This window comes from Linepithema humile, chromosome 2 (assembly GCF_040581485.1).
Source record: "Linepithema humile isolate Giens D197 chromosome 2, Lhum_UNIL_v1.0, whole genome shotgun sequence".
In the NCBI taxonomy this organism is placed as follows: domain Eukaryota; kingdom Metazoa; phylum Arthropoda; class Insecta; order Hymenoptera; family Formicidae; genus Linepithema; species Linepithema humile.
In genome coordinates, this window is record NC_090129.1 from 1,809,225 (window position 1) to 1,829,521 (window position 20,297).

General features: G+C 34.0%; 2 protein-coding genes across 5 annotated transcripts in view; one reads left to right on the plus strand and one right to left on the minus strand.

The window, feature by feature from the left end:
- Positions 1 to 20,297, plus strand: part of LOC105677475 (very long chain fatty acid elongase 1-like) — a 123,372-nt gene that overhangs the window by 75,459 nt on the left and 27,616 nt on the right. The window lies entirely within an intron of this gene.
- LOC105677474 (very long chain fatty acid elongase AAEL008004-like) lies at positions 1,158 to 5,634 on the minus strand. Its single transcript, XM_012376117.2, has 4 exons — positions 5,469 to 5,634; positions 3,428 to 3,696; positions 2,930 to 3,232; positions 1,158 to 2,148 (listed from the first exon to the last, which is right to left on the minus strand). The coding sequence occupies exons 1-4, from the start codon at positions 5,512 to 5,514 to the stop codon at positions 1,975 to 1,977; spliced, it is 792 nt and encodes a 263-aa protein (XP_012231540.1). The 5' UTR covers positions 5,515 to 5,634; the 3' UTR covers positions 1,158 to 1,974.

The window sequence follows — 20,297 nt, forward strand, 5'->3', positions numbered from 1 at the left end:
TATTGGTCTGAGCGCTTCGAACCTTAATAATTATCGTTAGAACTCTTGAGGTGCTACTCAGAACTCCAATAAAATAATCAAAATTCCAACAAAATTTCTCGCTTTTCCTGACCTAGAAAATTTTCAATCGGTGATACAAAAAATTGCTAGAACTTTTTATATATTGGTCTGAGCGCTTCGAACCTTAATAATTATCGTTAGAACTCTTGAGGTGCTACCCGGAACTCCAATAAAATAATCAAAATTCCAAAAAAATTTCTCACTCTTCCTGACCTAGAATATTTTCAATCGGTGATACAAAAAATTGCGAGAACTTTTTATATATTGGTCTGAGCGTTTCGAACCTTAATAATTATCGTTAGAACTCTTGAGGTGCTACTCAGAACTCCAATAAAATAATCAAAATTCCAAAAAAATTTCTCACTCTTTCTGACCTAGAATATTTTCAATCGGTGATACAAAAAATTGCGAGAACTTTTTATATATTGGTCTGAGCGTTTCGAACCTTAATAATTATCGTTAGAACTCTTGAGGTGCTACCTGAAACTCCAATAAAATAATCAAAATTCCAAAAAAGTTCTCGCTATTTTTTGTATCACCGATCGAAAATTTTTGAAGTCCCGAAGAGTGAGAAATTTTTTTGGAATTTTGATTATTTTATTGGAGTTCCGGGTAGCACCTCAAGAGTTCTAACGATAATTATTAAGGTTCAAAGCGCTCAGACCAATATATAACAAGTTCTCGCTATTTTTCGTATCACCGATTAAGAAAATATTCTAAGTTCCAATAAGAATAAAATTTTTTTGGAATTTTAATTTTTTCGTTGGAGTTCTGGGTAGCACCTCAAGAGTTCTACAAATAATTCTACTGATATTTTTAATTATTTCCGACGATTAAGCTGTTATCGTCAATTTTGTGATAATGTTTTGTGAAGTTAGCACCCCATACTTTCAATAATGGATTTTTTTGTCTAATTCGCCGGAACTATTTATAAATTTTATGGAGAACTCTAGAACTCTTTGGGGTGCATTCAGAACTCTAAAAAAAAATTGATTTTTTTAAAAATGGGGTGCCAACTTCACAGAGGTCATCGACCTGACGATCTCTGTGCAATGACTTTCTAATTTAAAATATAATAATGCAAAAATACATATCTATTGTTGTTTTATGAAGTTTTATTTACATTATTTATTACACACTCTTCGTATCACATAAGTTTGCTTACAATTAACATTATAATATTTGCGTCGACGTACAATACGTTAATCGTTTTATAAATATTATGCAACATTATAATTAACATCACATTATTCGATTCTTTAAGACAAAATACATTATCTTCAATAATTGATTAATGAAATAGAATATGAATAATATGAGTTTATTAATATATATATATATATATATATATATAGCGACAAAACTCGAAATCATATGCATTTTATTATTTTATTTAATGAAAATTTGAAGTATAGTCTAAAAGTAATTTAGAGAAATTATTTCTATTCACTCAAAAAAATGATTTTGTAATAATAGCTAAAATTTTCTAGGTGTAAAAAATTAACTAAAACAGATAAATGTTTAGCAACTGTTGTGATATTGCATATGTAATTACTTAATCAGTTTAGATGACAGAAACAGAATATATATCTGTATTGTTTGTGAACTTTAAAAAGAAAGTTTCTCTAAAGCGCCTATCTATATAAGATCAATCACGTGTTAGATCATGCAATGAATAACATTTAGCAATGGTACCTAAATTTTTCAGAAGCTATTGCTAGAACATTACTGCTATAAATTCTATATGTGACAAACAATGTTTTCACAGATACGAAAAATAGCGATACATTCTTGTTGCGATATCTAGAAATCTAACTGCATCAGCGAAATATTTTTTTGAGTGTTGACTTTATAATTGTGTATTCATCTGATTAAGTTTTTATTAAACAATATATGTTAATTATTATATAAATATTATTGTTGTTTTAGTTTCGGTATAATATAATTTTTTTTATAAAAATCAAAGAATAAATAAATAAATATCATTATATTTATAATAAAAATAATAGCTATGTGTCCATTTCCTCTTGTGTCACAGGAAGACGATAAAATTTGCGTGCTTAGTAATAATATTGCAAAGAATTGTATCTAATTTGAGAAACAATTTATAATAATTTTAAATTTTGCATTTATAAAATTACATTAAAACTTATATAATTAACATTATAATTGACAGAAAAATTTTTAACATTATAAAATATAAATTTGTGAAATAAAATACATGATGGATATTTATAGAAATGTGAAACATATATAAATTTATGAATCTTTTTATAAAAAGTTATGTTGATTTAAACATAAACATAAACATAAACAAGCAAGAAACATAAACATTTGTAAGATATTTTATGATCATTCAAATTAGTCAGTAGTAATCGGTGTATATTATTGAATATTAAAGTTGTGTTATGCGAGACAAGGCTGTGTGTGCTCTATCAAAGCTTCAACAATAATAAAACGTTTTATCAAAAATTTTAAACCGATTTTTTTTTAATAATTAAAAAGATATTGATAACTTAAGTCTTATTCAAGTTTATAAATCTTGTATTAATTTGATCGCGCAATCCGCAAAGATGATAGCAGAGTAATATATAAAAAATACAAAGATTGTTCGATGGTTTGTTTTTTTTTTAATCAAACGTTCAATCCACAATACGTTATTTGCAATTGAATGTTCAATAATATTGTACTACTACTTATATTTTATAGACATTTATTAATTGCAATTTATTTTGTTTAAATTGTAATTTTGTTTTATTTGAAAGCTTTCAACTTATTACTTTGATATGAAATACATTATAGTCTAGAATAATTGGCAATATAATTGTTAAAATAAAGATTTAATATAAGAAATAATAATTTAACTTACCAATTGTATTCTTGTTACATATGGTTTAATAGGGAGGAGACTTTTTTGAAGATTTGAACTCCACGCAGCCAGAAAATAATAAATGTACATAATTACATGCACGAAACAATTAATCAAGGAAATAAATGTTGTTCTTTCGTCTAACATATATTTTAAAAAATACCAGGTGAAAGTTACGTTTGACACGTGATGGTATACGTGCAAACCGGAAACCTGATTCTGTTTTTTTCTTAACACAAATATACAGGTTTCAAAATAATCAAAAAATTTCAATAATAGAAGCCACCACACCATATTGAAGAGCTAAAACAAATATTAATACATTATTATACATTATTATATTTATAAAATGTTAAAATAACTAAAGAAATAAGTATTATTTCTTAAATTTTGATTATTTTAAACAATACAAGCAGCAATTATACAATTTAAAATTATAAATTATAGAATGAGACTTATTATCTATTTAGCAATAATAATAATATTATAAATACATACTCTAATCGCAGTAGGCGAAGTTGGATCTGGTATAGAACATGTAAAAGTATATTTCGAAAACCAACCACTAGATATGTGTTCTTTTACTATCCAAATATTTGCCAATATTTGAATTATATTGTAGACTAATATGAAGGTTTTCAGCTTATATGGTGGCTTATTTTTCATGTAGCGAGGACCAAAACTAAGAACGAAATACAAGTAAGCAAGAGTTATAAATATAACTTCGAAAGGTGAACTTATAAACAGCCAATTGCGAGTTAGTGGCTCTGTAAAAAAAAAATATAATAATAATAATAATGCAATATTTAAAAACAAATGCAAAATTGCAACACAAATTTCGTATATATATGTGTGTATGTATAGAGCAGCGCTCGGAATTAGTTGCACATTTCGAGCCGATTCAGGAGACGACGCCTCCTGTTTCCCCACTACCGCCCGGCCGCTGGTGGCCGAACCGCCGATAGCTTTAACGCAGAAGCGTTTTATATAAGAAATAGGCTGGGTTGTTGAGGCACCTCTCAGAAAATAGTAATATTTTCTTTGCTACATAAATAATGTTTATTTTTATTAATAATTAAATATATATATATTATGTATTAATGAAAATAAACATTATTTATGTAGTGAAGAAAATGTTACGATTTTCTGAGAGATGCCTAAACAATCCAGCCTATTTCTAATATAAAACGCTCCTGAGCGAGAGCTATCGGCGGCTCGGCCGCCAGCGGCCAGGCGGTAGTGGAGGAACAGGAGGCGTCGCACAGTGGGGCCAAACGACATTTCGTGTTTCAAAAAAGGCTACAGTCTCGAAATGTTAACCGATTTCGATGCTTTTTTTTTTAAATGAAAGCTAACAAAATTTGCAATAACTTTGTGGAGGTAGATTTTTGTTTTTTGTTTTTTTTTTATTATTAAATTACACATAAAACAATTAAATTTGTAAAATATAATGACTGAACAGCAAGTAACTCTTCAACAGTAAATATTTTCTGTAACTTAACATCGGGCACTGATATAGTTGAAATTAAACATTCAAATCCTGATTTAGGAACCATAAAGTTTGACCTAACTTCACAAAATGTTACCTTAACAAATAAAATTGATATGATAAAAATAATATAAAATTTTAATAAATTAGTAAATTAGTGAATTAATTAAAAGTAACACTAAATTATTATTATAAATTCGTAACGAATGGAAGCATTTTCCAATTCCAATAGATGCGGAAGCTCAAAACTTGTTGCTTGACGAACAATAGTTATTTAATAAGTACGAATTTATAATAATAATTTAGTGTTACTTTTAATTAATTCACTAATTTACTAATTTATTAAAATTTTATATTATTTTTATCATATCAATTTTATTTGTTAAGGTAACATTTTGTGAAGTTAGGTTAAACTTTATGGTTCCTAAATCAGGATTTGAATGTTTAATTTCAACTATATCAGTGCCCGATGTTAAGTTACAGAAAATATTTACTGTTGAAGAGTTACTTGCTGTTCAGTCATTATATTTTACAAATTTAATTGTTTTATGTGTAATTTAATAATAAAAAAAAACAAAAAACAAAAATCTACCTCCACAAAGTTATTGCAAATTTTGTTAGCTTTCATTTAAAAAAAAAAGCATCGAAATCGGTTAACATTTCGAGACTGTAGCCTTTTTTGAAACACGAAATGTCGTTTGGCCCCACTGTGCGTCGTCTCTTGAATCGGCCCGAAATGTGCAACCAATTCCGAGCGCTGGTATAGAGCATCGTTTTTTTCTCTATTTCTTAAATTAACTATAACTGTTTCTTAAAATAACTATAAATAATTTTTTTTTATGTAAAATTTAATACTTATAAACTACTTATATACTTAATACTTATAAAAATTTAAGTAAAAATTGTATTAAAGAATAATTAGATGTTATTTAGATAGGGAGAATAGTTTTAGATTAGAGTTTCAGATGGATTAATTATTTGACAATAAATCTGTTCTGTCTATAATCTGTTTAATTAATTATTGTAAAATAATTAATTGTTCATACTTACTCGATGATTCTAGTATGTAATAATTGTAAATATCTTGCCATCCCATTGTGTAGAAGTATATTTAGTTTTGCGATGAATATTTTTTAACTATTTTTTTAACTGAGTGCTAAGACTATAATTACTTGTCACATGAAAAACTCGAACGATACTGTCACTTATTTCGCTACTTCCTACTATTTATGCAAGTAATCTGCATTCAAATTAAGTTTGCAATAGTCAAGTCATTCTGACAGCATTATCGAATTGTTTAAAATCACGAATATTTATTAGTCATTGATTCCATTTCACAAAAGCATTTCAATGATATATGCTATTACATCTATGTGTAGTAAATCTATATAATTGGGACAATATAATAAGTATACAGGCATAAAGAAATTGTAGACTTTAATTTACTATGTCGTATACCATATTTTATATATTGTTTCTACAATGCGTGAATTTCTTTTTCAATTATACAATATTACATTTAACGTCATATTATTTGATTCTTGAAGGTAAAAATACATTATCTTGAATAATTGATTAATATCTATAACAGAACTCGAAATTATGTATATTTATTTCACTATTGCTTTTAATGAACATCTGATTTTTATTTAATAATTAAAAACATATTGATAATATAAGACGCAGATTTATTCAAGTTTATAAACTAGAAATTGTGATCACGCAATCTGTAAAGATGATAGCAAAGTAATATATATGAAAACAAAAAGATCGCTTAAAGGCCTGTTTTTCAATTCAAACATTCAAACATTCCGTAATGCATTATTTGCAATTAAATGTTCAATAATATTGTATTACTATTTACACATTTTAGACATTTGTTAATTGTAACTTGTAATTGTAATTTATTTTATTATAATTGAAAAACATACACATATTACATGAAAAATTACATAGTAAAATTAAAATCTACGATTGCTTTATCACTGTATGATGCATATTACATGTTCGCAATTATGCACATCAGTATCAGTGATATTTGTAGTATTACTTATACAGGGTGTCTGGCAATAATCGCCCCACCGGTCATATACAGGTAGAGGAGGTCAAATCGAGTAGAAAAGTCCTTTACCATTTTTTAATTTTCATAATAAGTACTGAGTAATTAACGAAAAAAGATCGGCGAATCCGCGCGAGTAAAGCGCGCGCGGTGAGAAGGACGTCCCACTGCTACGCGATCACTAGGACACAAGGATCTAGCGTTACGCGCCGCTCGTATGTTGCCATTGTCATTTGTAGAGCGCTCCTCCCAACGCTTCATCGCGCGCCTAGTGATCGCATAGCAGTGGGATGTCCTTCTCGCTGCGCGCGCTTTACTTGCACGGATTCACCAATCTTTTTTCGTTAATTACTTAGTACATATTACAAAAATCAAAAAATGGTAAAGGACTTTTCTACTCGATTTGACCTCCTCTACCTGTATATGACCGGTGGGGCGATTATTGCCAGACACCCTGTATAAGGTGATATTTTAAATTACGTTCACATAATTTGCCATACATCTAACAAAGGTAACTACTCACAATAGTATGATTATCTTTCTTACCTGCTTTCTTCCATAATGTTTTCTATTATTCTCCATTTTTCTTCGAACTATGATCATGTTACTATCCTGCACACGTTGTTATATAATATCTTGATGAATAAACTAGATTGGACAAACTTAATGTTTTTATCCATCTTAAAATGCTATAATTGTAATTAGGATTTAAGTTTACAAAGGTTAGAATTAGTTGGAAAAATTAGAAAAAAATTGGAAAATTTACGATTTCAACTTGTATAATAATTCCGTTGTCGAAATTCGTGCATAATTAAGACACATTCTAAATGTGACACGTTTTTCTGTTAAAATATATCCCATTGTATATAAGGTCATCATGGTTACTCGATTACGAAAATTCATAAAATTTTCATTTAATGATTAAATTATTAGCATTGAATTCCTTCGCTGGTGGTAGCGGTAACCTTGGTTGTATATAATTGCCCATTTGAAATTCAGAGCGTAACCCGACGCTGTTATAAAATCGTTAACTGAACGTCACGATAGTTACTACATTGCTCTCGTTACCACAACTGTTGTGGAATGTATGTACATAACTCGGTTCTTCTGTGTGACCCGCGTCGCGCACACACACATGTGGCTCGTGTTGGCTCGAGCAAACATATTTTAGCGATTAAATAATTTCTTCATGATATCTGATTATTTTATTTAATTTAATCGCTTTTAAATGTATTCCTACGTTCTTTAAAAATTTTAAGAACAATGGCGCACTATTTACGATGCAAAACGTTTTCACATGACATTTATTTCTGAAACATTCATCAATTTGTGACGTAAAATAATGTTGTGCTTTTCTCTAGAAATATGAAATATTAATTGCGGATTATTCAAAATGCATCGACAGACGGATTTAAGAAATGCCGAATTAGTTAGAACAGCAGAAGATTTAATCTCTATAGATGACACTTGATATTAATGTCAATTCTAATTCCGAGAATAAATTTTACATATTTTTTTACATTTCGTTAATCGTGCTATAAAATATATGATGTAGACGACTTGAAAATCAAGGTACTTATTATGTCCCAAAAAGGATATATTTGTGATATATCTATGTATAAATGCGATTTTACCCGGCAAAGTCTATCGCAAATAATTTCACCAAATGTAATGAACGCGGTGATAATTATTAGTGCGAGCAAGAAATGCCCGTTTAATCCCGTCAGTGAAAAACGCCCGACGTTAATCACGATTTTCATTCGATTTTCATTCTTTATTGCATTTTATCTACGTTACTCCATTAATTTCGCGTTTCAGTGTCGCGCGAGAATATATTAAATTCCGAATTAAACTTCTTGCAAGAGTGCCGGTCGACGAATCTAATCGTTCTTCGATTTCCTCAACGAATTCTCTCTTTTATAGCTACTTCGTTTACCGCCTTCCTTTTTGATGTCTCAATTTATTCGAAAATTCGCACCGTTCTATAATTCTATCTATCTATAGTTCTATAGTTATATCTATAATCGTCTTATGCGCGCGCACAAACATTCGGGCTTTACTTTTTCAATATTGGCTTATTCTCTTATGTGACTCCGTTCAACTCTGCAACATGCAAATGCGTCTCCCTGCATGAGAGGGCCACTAAGTGATTTACTTGTTTAATAATCTCCATTGAGCGACAGAGTTTATGCCTCATTTGCGTAATGCACAACAGCGTCCTGGGCGTCACACGTTGCATCGCAGCAGTGTCGCCCCGCGGGCGATTGTTAACAAGTTGCCGCGGACTTGAGAACTTGTTATGCCTGTTATATGTCGAGATTAGTCCGGCCATCGCTTGCAAATGTCTTTTCACTTTTGTGATTAGAGTGGCTTCGGCTTAAATCAATTTTGTCTAAAACAATGCTTGTCTTAATACAATAATCTAATACAATTGTTAGCTAATTTGAAGAAAAATATTTACAAAAAACTTAAGCAACAAATTTATAAAAGAAATAAGATTTAATATTTTGTAAAATGTGAGATATTATATTCTCTTGATATTGTATTCTGGGAGAAGCGTGCTTGTGAGAGGTGACGCTTAGCTCAACGAAAGTTTCTGTATAGAATTTGCGACTGCCACTTGTGGAATCTTCAGGAACGCGCATTTTGAATCACTTTATGTATTTTCTGGATGAAACAGCTCTTCGTAACTTTTAGAACGAAGTGTATATGCAAGTAGCTCCGAGCGCGTATATAGACCACTCTTGTATAATGCATCCCCTCCGGGTTACATATCGCGATGTATCCTTCGTGGAAAACGCGGTAACATTATGTTAATATAATACATTAGAGAGTTCCGCGGCGCACCGTCAAAGTTCTTCGTTACGATTATGCAGATGACTAGTGAATGAATACGATCGATGCAGAGCGGAGACGCCGCTATCATTAGATCGCGCTATTATCATTGAACTTGACTGTTTCGCCGGAGCAGATACATAGTTAATATCGAAGTTGCGCAACAAAAAAATGGCAAAAAAAAAGAAGCCTCCTTTTGCTCGACGCTCTTATCGGTGCGATCTGATCCTCGCGTTGAAGGTGCGATCTGATGAACGGTGACAGAAACTTCACATACACTTGAAATACCGTTCAGACTGTAAGTAAATTTACCGTCACTTTACATGCAAAAGAGAGAGGGAGAGAGAAAGAGAGAGAAGGAGGGAGGGCAATCGAAGGGCGAGAGCGAGCGGGAAGTATGTAGAAGCGGTAGACGCGTCGTACGGGAAGTACCGTGAAATATTGCCTCCGGATTCTGCATCCACCATCCCTCGTCCGACTTATCCCTTTTTGCCCCGACCGCTTCTCTGTCTGCCGCCGTGTTCCTCCCTGGAGAACCCAGAGACCAGAAGTTAAGCGCGGTCGCGTTCATTTCACGTTGACGCGCTGTTATGCGGTAATGGAAGATTTTATTGGTTTGCCGTTGGCTAAGGGACGTTTGGATCTAATTTAAGTAACTGAGTTTGACTGACTTTGAAAGCTTCAGCCGTCGCGGCCTTATTTACGATCCTCGTTAAGGATTAATTAGCGTTCATTGATGTCGATCGCGGCGATGTAAATCGGAACTTAAGATGTTAATCTGCTAGTGGAAAAGGAAGTTTGTGATGTTTAATACGTCTCTGATTACTTTCTTTTATCCTTACTCGTGTTATAAATAGGAATTAATGCTATACAACAATATATGTAATCTTTGTTTTTATTTTTATCGATCAAAATTGTAGAAAATCTACAATGCGCGTCAAAAATGTCAACGAATACAACTCTCGATGGAAAATGCTCGCTATTTAGCGTTAATTTGTCTCGTTTGATTTATTCTCTGTTACATGGGTTTTCGTCTTCCCGGTATCGTTATCCGAACTAATCAAACTTTCTCGCTATATTCCTGTTTCCTTGAGAGATTGAGACTGCGCTTTCGAACAAATCGGTCTCGACTTTCTGAAATATTGCCGGTATACTTCGGATAAGACCAGTTATTCTTCACGCATGACGGAATTCTGAAACATTTTCTCGTTTAATCAATTCGGATGTCATCTCTGTGTACTTGATAAAGCTTTACACCATCTTCTCCGCAGTGATGTATTCTTTGAAGACGACGACGTTTCATATGTGTTATATTAGAATTTTAAATTTCTCGATTTCTGCACTCCATTTTAGTAAATATATTTTCTCCCTCCCTTTAGTATATACAGGTTCTCCCACCTTGTCCGACACGATATTGAAACTCAACACAGAAACGATTCTTTTCAATTAACATTCTTGACGCTTAAAATCTATGAACGAGAATTGGAAAGTTTATCTGATAGAATAACGGATTCTAGAAACATCTCGGAAGTCAATTTTGCAATCTCAGAGTGAAGTGTCGATGGTATCGCAACCACTCACTTAGTTGAGTAGTTTTAGATCGGATAATGCTGTTCCGGTGGTGTCAACTTACAAACGAGGCGATGTGAAGACGCCGCGCTCTCGGAAGTTGCCACCCACGGGGATGAGAGCGCGGCTGGCACTGTCATAACGCCTCGCTATAACGTGAACACTCTTTATCGGTTATCCGTAAACGAACATGGCTAAGATCGATGATATACGTTATCGCGTTGGTATCATGGGCATCGACGTAGCAAGTGCGAATACTTGCATTCATATACGAATAATGGACATTTGTTCAAAGAAAGTACAACATATTTTTGCTTTTATTCATTACTTTTTTTTTGCGAAACGCGACAGTGCATTTGTATTAAAATGTTTTAATTGTACATATGTGAATACCTGTTGTATCTGATATTAGTCCGTTGAAGAGAATCACAATATCGTACTTTACATATATTTTGTTCACATTTGGTTTTAATTAAATTTTTTGAGAACTTTTAGTTGAAACTGTATTTAATGTATAAAGTCACTTTATATGATCACTTGTTATTTCATTTGCGCTCATTTTATCTTAAATTGTATTTCATTTATTTCAAATTGTCTAAAATAATTCGAGCATACTGTAATGAAGTACTAAACGGTCTATTGTGTGTGTGTGCATCTTATGCATACTTATCAAATAATTTTGAAAATAGAATATTTATGCGTATGAATATACGTTCACAAAGACACGATGCACTTCGCACGGAAACATTTCTGGTTTCATGGCAATAATATAATCCATCGTTACGCGTGCATTAGTCTTTGATCATCCCATAAAAGACCATGCAAGTTTGTCGGTAGGACATTAACGATAAATATTCCGCTGGCGAAATTGGCGACGGCCGGTGGTTGAAACGCTCACGAAACGTTTATTACCAAAGCCGTTAGACGAGGATATTAGACTCTAAATGGTGGCATTAGAAGTTGACTTGTTCGCGACTAACGAGCTGCGTTGGTTTCCACTGAACTGTCGAATTTTGCGTTATTACGCATAGTTCTATATTCGACAAAATTATAAGTAATAATGTTGACGTCTTTGTTGCAGCAAACACGACAAGTTAACACATGTATAGCACAACTATATTGTTTCTTTTATTACGATTCATGATATGTAATTATTTTCTTAATGACAAAGCACATTTTACTGTGAAATTATTAGACTGGATCTGAAAAATAAGCATTTTTTACATTTTTTTTTGCTTATCACGATCTTTATTGATAGTGCCGATTAATCATCTAACTCAAATGCGATGATACATACGATGATGTACCGTGGTGGTGTTTGTTTCTCATTCCACGATTACTCGACATCTCTCTTTTTTTTTTGTGCCAAACTCTTTTTTTTTCAGCCACTGAATTTTCATTATTCGACGTTCTCCCACCGACGACTTCTTCCGCTTTGTTCATTGCTTTCTTCCTTTCCTCCTGATTGCTGGTCTCATTCGTATCTGGGTCAGCGCGATAATTTCAACCCCGCCATACTTTTTCGTACTTTATGTCATACCGCCGATCCGCTCCATGGCATCGAATTATTCGTCAACATGCTTTTTATTTCGCGCGTCATACAACATGCCATTACGTCATTTCCGCCGTGTATTTATGTAATCACATGCGATTCAGAAGAAGAACTGCGCTACGCGTATAGTTTCTGAGTGTGGCGTGTGATCATCCAAATGAACGTCGGGAAAGATATGTTACACAAGATGCAAGAAATATAAAGCGAATGCGAGAATTGCCGTGCGTGCGGACTATAATTTAATCCAAGAAACGTGAATTAAAACATAATTGTAACACGCATATTAAACGCGTATTCGCTTTGGGTCTTTTTTTTTGTGTCTCTACAGTTGAAATGATTCAATTTGATCTCTTTCTTGTGTTCCTCTTTTTATTCATATAAACGATTATACGATTTGGTTGCACGGCTGACTGCGAGTTACACACGTGCGAGGCTGCGCGTCATACGCACGAGAATTTGTTTTTATCGCTCTCGTTGCACGCGGATTATTGTTCCGTTTTACGCGGACAAATGGAAATGCCGCTCATCGATGATACACACTACAGTCCCCTATCAAAATGTTCGACCGGCGAGTTCTATTGTTAGCCGACCAGATAAACTATGCAACTGTGATTGATAACTTTGGACTCGAGCAGGGATAAAAGATAGCTTTCCTAAATTTAGCAAGCCGATTTAACGATAATGACTTTACTCAGAATCTGCATTTTATCCGGATAAACTTATTACGAAGAGATAAGGAAACAAATTTGCACCATTATTTTATGATTGCGGTATGCAGTCGTAAAATACTGGCAAAAATGTAATTGCAAATATTTTTCGCGATATTACGAAGGATAAATTTTAATTTGTTGCTTTCTTAATTATCTATTTGTCTAATGTTTTTGTCTTTATAATTTTGCATTCTTTTACATTACACTCGTACTGACGAAAATAACATCAGAAGAAATAAAACTCGTTAAGATTGGAAAAAATCTTGGTAACGAGAAATAGCATAAAAATAGTTCTCATCATTCGGTGATTTATACATATATATAACAGTCTGAACAAGGTCTACATCGAAACATGAAGGCAGAGACGACTGTTGTTTGCTCGCAATCGATCGGACCTTTTTCGTCGAAAACTTCGTGATTACCTGCGAAGCGACGGTATGCTTCACTAATTTTCGACTCCACTTTCGACATGAACCGGTCTAAATATAGCATGAGCTTATTTCAACGTGGTTTCAGCACTCGAATCGATATACCTGTTAAAGTTTTCACCACAAACGCTACCAACATGCGAAAATGCTCTTATGTTTCGTCGCGGGAGTCTTTATTTCATTTTTAACTGACGGTTTCTCCAGTCAGCTCGCAGTCGACTTTTTATATATACATTTCCATTTTATTTCTATTTATTTGTGCGGGATAAGCATATTTAATTTTTAGTATAAATATTTTAATATTCAAAAAAAGTGTTTATCTATGAATAATTTTTAATAATTTTCTTCTTTCGACATGAAAATGCCGAGGTATACGTATTTTTCGGATTATGAACGATCGACAAGACAGATTAAGACAGATGTTATTTAATTTAATCTTTTTTTCATAGTGCTTCATTTTGAGCGATTGTCTTAGAAACTAGAACCGACTACTTAGCGTTACCGCACCGCCTGCAGCCGGGACGTTGATGAAAGCGCATCGGAATCCCGACTTTCGCGTGTCACCCGTATTTCCCTACGGTTCCAGGTCGTCAGATAAATTATGCAGTTTTGCATGCAGCTCCCGCCCGTATACTCCACCGATATATCTACGTGTCTTACGGGGCTGATCCTCAGGAATGCAATTAAGTCACGGGGCTTTGCGGACGCTTGGCTTCAGAACAATCTCGCTGGAACCTTTCGCGATGACTTTTCCATCTCTCGGAAGCAAACTCTTCGACAAGGCGCGCCAGTACCAAATTTACGATGCGTATTTTCGTTCCACGTAAATCTCTGTTAACGATACACTTGAAGATTTATTGAAACATATTACAATTATTGGCTCGGTGTAATTAGTATCAGCAGTGAGTGTGCCATTGTTATATATTTATATTGCTAAACGCATCAACGTTCTACATGATGGAGCGTAAGACCACGCGTGGTTCAAACCGACATAATTGCCTATTAATTATTCAGCTGCATAAATGAGACCGGCGTAAATGTTTGCCAATGCACATTAATGTATAAATCCTATATAATATGTATGAAGTAAATTATATTATTGAAGGACTGGCCGGGCTGTGTTATTAAAATTACTGAAATGAAAATATTGTAATGAGATGGTACAAATGCGCGTTAATGCGTCATGTTATTTATTTAATGATTTCACGGTTCGTGGCAGCGACGCTATGCTCCGTGCTTTTTCGCCAGCGAAATTCAGCTTTGTTTCCGTTGTGATGAAGTAGACAAGACGGCTATAGTTGGCAGTGTCTGAAAAGAAGTTGATTTCTCAGCGGAGTATGAACCGCATACACTGTGTCTGCAAACACCTGTGGCACCGTGGGAGAACTTGGAGCAACATCTGTGAACAAAAACGAAGAACAGTGGAAGAGAGAAGGAGAGAGAAAGAGAGCTTTTTAATTTCGCTTTTCTATATTTTGCAAATTCTCTAATAACGGGATGAATTGTTTATTACTTCAAGTAACACTTCGGAAGAGAGTAATTCTGCTCAGTCGAGCACATTTTCCGAGAAGTAAAAAGTCTGCGGACTGACCAGGCAACTCGCGGATGTAACGAGGCGCGAAGAATCCGCGGAGATAAACGATAGCCCGGGTCCTCGTCTCGAAAAGCTCTGTCTGAGACGCTTATTAAAAATCTCTATCGCGGGTCTACCGTGGGTCGTTATTTCCGAGAAATGGTTACTCGTCGCGGCTGGAGATTATCTCTGAACGCTCGTAAGTTGCGACGCGTATTTTCCGCATTCAGGACGGATAAATAACCGTGACTGTCGCGCGGCGCGGTGACGTGATTTACGGATGAGACGGGCGCGTTGTGCTCTCGCGAAGTTAAGAAGCGCGCTCACCAGATTATTCCCCCCGGGCCGAGCGAAATGTGCAATTAAGCGCCTCCGGCTTGGTTTACGGCGTCGCGTCCTGTCGCGACCCCTAAGTTACTTCATATGTAGGTTACTGGCTAATAGATATCCCCGGCAGAACTTTTTCCATTTATTTTCATCCACGCTGCTTACGGTGGTGCTTACGCCGACGACGACGGTTTTCGCTTACGCGAGCGAAATTTCGTACAGGCATTTTGGTGACCGGACCAGTCGCCTTTACACATGTATCCCGTGTCATCGCTAATAACTCTATATTGAGCAAACACCGTATTTCGCATGTAAGGATTGCTTACAAGTACGAGAACCGTAATATTCTAAAAGCTTCATATCGTATACGAGAGAGAGAAAGATTTGACATATATTATTACACTCATAATATTCACGCAGAACAATCTATTGGTTTAGTGAGGATATACTACGGTTACGTTACGTATTAAAATTGAATTAACTGCGGATTTAATTTTTTTTGCACACTTTTTTTATGGCAGTTATCATTCTTGTTGATTTTGTTTTGAAAAAAGAAGAAATATTTTTACTTTAGACAAGTATATTATTTCTATATTATTTTATTTTTTATATTATTATATTAATTCTAAAATTAATTAATAATAATTATAAATATCAATCTTTCCCATAAGTTACTTAAATAGGCAATTTTATTTTTAACAACTGCGATTTGTAAAAATCTTTGTTATATTATTGAGTGTTGCAACGAGTACCGTAACGACTCCGTTTACTCTGTGCATTGCGTAACAGTCCGTGCAATTCAAATTACCTTTTTCATTGCACGAAAATTTTTGCAGAGTTACTGCATTTTTTACCTTCTTCTTCACCGTCGTCAAACCACGTAACTTTTACGATTTTTGCATTTCATACCACACTATTTCATGCCCGCATAAAGGAAGCGACTTCGTGCCGAACGCGAGCTTTCTCGCGAGGCGTTCTTTCCAGATTTTTCGTACTTTTGTCCTCTTCTCTCGACCCTCCCCTCTCTTTTCGCGTACAATCGCTGCGAACTTTTCGCCAGAACTTTGACAACTTTGCGCTTTATTACCTTTCGACCAAGACGCATGCAGGTATGCTACGTACCTCCGAATTATGTTGAAGAACAGATTTAAAAGTTCTCGCAGTCTCTATTGTACACGGGGTGCACTCTGTAATTTGCAAATGCAGCATAAACAGCTACGGCGATGTCGAAAAATGGATGCGACAATATAGTTCCAGAATCCAGAAAATGCTCAGAATGCCGATCCTAGAATGCGGATAACGATACTGAACGGGGCTCGGTAAGCATTCCGCGGAAAACGCAGGGAACGATCACTCTCGGGCTTCTCTCTGCGAGAAAGCAAGGGACACAAATTGGCCGGAGAAATGCAGACGATTTACAGTTTCTCGGGGGGTGGGCGCAGGGATTTTCGGTACGCCGGAAAGTCCGGTAGAAAAATCAGTCAGCCGAGTTCGATCATTGGAGAGATTTCCTTAAGCCGTCGTAATTCTGGAGCATTTGGCCGCCATTTGGCGGTGTTATGCAAATGTCTGGAGATTGCGAGGAATGCGGAGTATTGCTAAAGCACTTGGACAAACCGTAAGAATTCGCAATAAAACGATGAGAAAAGCATAAAGATATGAACGCATGTCCAAGAGAACGAGTGGGGTTTTTTCCGAGTTTTAATTAGAAGATTACGTTTAATGACAAACACTTACAACTGGTGCATATAAAAGAAAAGATTAGCATTACTTGGGTTTTTTAATTAATTAAACACGCAATTGTTAATTAAACACCGCAGCATTTTGTAATATAAATAATTTATACATTATGCTTGTAATTAATAGCACTTTTACATATATTTGTGTACGCTGCTGCATTATTTATTGCAAAAGTAATTTTAGAAAATTAAAAGTATGCAAATAGAAAGTTTTAATTTGAAAAAACAATTATGAGAAAATTAAATGTTGATCTTTGGGAAGTCAGTGTTTGCGATTTATACTGGTCTTCCGTTTCGGTTTGCTATTCAGACCTCTCCATTACTTCCTGTAAATAATCAATTACAATCTATTGTGCGCGCGATTGCTATCACCTTCACACGTCACAAACAATGTCTGAAAATCACGTATCAAGCGATGATCGGATGTAACGTCGGCGATTCAGGAGACGTATTGTTTCAACATTGTGTCTACTGTTAGCCATGCAATTTCCTCTTGCTCTATTTGCACACTGGATGATTGCGCAAACCTATACGTATTCACGCGTGCATACGTACGCAATGCATTTGATAACGCGCAATACACGTTTCACTTTGATAACTATTCACTATAGAATTGGCATTAATACTGATCGACAATTTTGCGTGTGTTATGTAACTTAACGCGTTCAATTAATTCGCTCTTAACGCATGCGCGTATAAAACTTGACGTTATCCGCGTGATATTGCGCAAACTCACGAACGCATGCGGTACAATCGTGCGCGCCGCATTAAAATACAATCCATCGATTGTAATTCAAAATTTTATAGACCGACATTAACTTTCGGTTATCATCGATACTGCCCCAAGGCCTCGTGACTTGCTGATTCGATTGAAAGCGCACCGTTTTTTAAACGAATCAATAGTTTGCGCAAAATAGGTAAATACTGATGAAAATCCAATATACCGAATGCACGAAAATTAATTAACTGTAACGAGAACGGGAATTTTCATTCTCGCGATGGATTCCGGTTGATGAAACGTTCGCGCGCGAATAATTGAAGGGTATGGAGAAATAATTGCTCTCGGTTTAAGATACTTTTCCACTAAATTTAAAAGCACGTAAAAAGATAAGTGCAAAAATAAGTTGTCTAATGTAATTAATAGCAGGTATTAATTGGCAATGATTAAATAGCTATAAATTGTAACAGGGATAAATTGTATTTATTTTGTCAGAAAAGTGTTCCTTTTTTAACTTTCCGAAGCTAAATTATATGATTGATCTTTATTGCAGATTACTTATTATTTTAGTTAAATTTAACACATATATAATTATGTCATTTATGAATTGCAAGAAACGGTCTTGAAAGGTTTGCGAAATTTGTAATGCCGTTTTAGGCGAAACAAAGAAAAAGCAATAATATTATGGAAGAAGGAAATAAGAAACGATGACTTCCTTCGCGACCCACATTTACATTTTTATAGTTTGCATTCATACTATTAGCCAATGACTTGAGATTTCAAAGTTAAAAGTCTGGCGAAGCGGCGAAAAAAAAACAAGTATCTGAAATAACAATCTTTGCTTCCTTTTTCATGTCAAATGTTTGTCAATCCCCGAGAATGTAACAGTGACTATCTTATAGCGGCCTGTTTTCGTCCGTTACATGAAAAAAAAAGTAGTTTTTGAAGGATCTTAGGATAAATATAAAATACGAAATTGTTCCGGCAGCTGGATAAGTGTACTGAAGATTTATTTAGAGAGATTTATTCTCTCTCTTCGGGACAGATGCCGTATCTCGTATATAATTGATATACTCTTGACACATATTTATTATATCTTGCATATAAATTCTGCTAACGTTTCATAGAAAGTAGAACCTTCGTATTTGTGTTTTCTTTATGCATATTATATATATATTTTTGGTTCGATGTTTGCAACCACTTTTTTCGCGGATTTAAAATATGCTTAATCACGAAAATTCAACAAAATAATAAAATGACGGATGAACAAAAAAGTCATTTTTTTACGCTTTTATTATATTGAATAATCCTAAAGATTAATCGCAGTTTTTATTTGAAAATAAATTAAATGAAAAAAATTTGCTTACTTTTTCGATATACATTGAATTCTTTCTGTATATGGATTCTCTGTTCTGTATTCATGATTTGCTACATTTATGCAGAATAAAATTCTTGCGAATATGAAGCTTTAACCATACATTTTAATATGATATTTTCGATATTACTTTGTACAATATACGAACTTATCATATATATTTTTAATAGTATTTATTTCTTTTATGAGAAATAGTAGTTATAAAAACATTACTATTCGTGCAACATTTTGGCACGATATACAACGAGTACAATACGCGGCACATATCATTCTTAATCGGTTGAGAAGACGAGGAGAGCGTCTACGACGCAGCGCGGAATTAGGTCCATTTTCTCATAGCCTAGGCGCGATCGTTATCTTAAGGGTGTCCCGTTTTTGCTTTCCGGCTGGAGTTAATCGTTACATCTCGTTCATCTCGTCGGTCTGGTCGAATTGTAGAACTGTACGTCCGGAAATTGTCGTGCGTGATGAGACTTGTAAATAATTAATTCGCTGCGACGTATATTTTTTGTGTCATTTGCTGGTGTGCATGGGTGTCTGTTCAGCACGATACGCGTAATGTATGGATAGACAATTAATTTTGCCCATCGAATCCAGAAAAATTGGAAATCCGATGATTAAGCGCCGCCGTTGCTCTTGCGTTTTTCCTCGTTTCGTAATATTGAAATTTACCTTTTTAATAAATGCAAATATCATGCGTTGCATACAATTACACTTTTTAAACTTTAGCGTAAAATATCTTAACAAGTAAGCCTTAAATTAAAATTCTGTTAGAGCAAAGCCCGCTTTATATATTGAATGGCGAAGATTTCTTCGTTATTTATGTGCATTTTCGCAGCTTAATATGCTAGGAGCTTTTTGTTTACACAATGGCTTATAATCTAGAAACTGTAATAACTGTATTTTGATATTTTCATTAAGAAAAAATTAATTTTAAATTTGCAAAAGTCTGTCTTTAAAATATTATTCATATGATTGTCAAATTTTTTAGAGT

Coding starts and splice junctions, on each gene's coding strand:
- LOC105677474 (XM_012376117.2), bottom strand. CDS start 5,514: ATGGGATGGCAAGATATTTACAATTATTACATACTAGAATCATCGA. Junction 3,233..3,427: donor CTTCGCCTACTGCGATTAGA/GTATGTATTTAT, acceptor TATTTGTTTTAG/CTCTTCAATATGGTGTGGTG. Junction 2,149..2,929: donor ATGTAACAAGAATACAATTG/GTAAGTTAAATT, acceptor TTCTCAAATTAG/ATACAATTCTTTGCAATATT.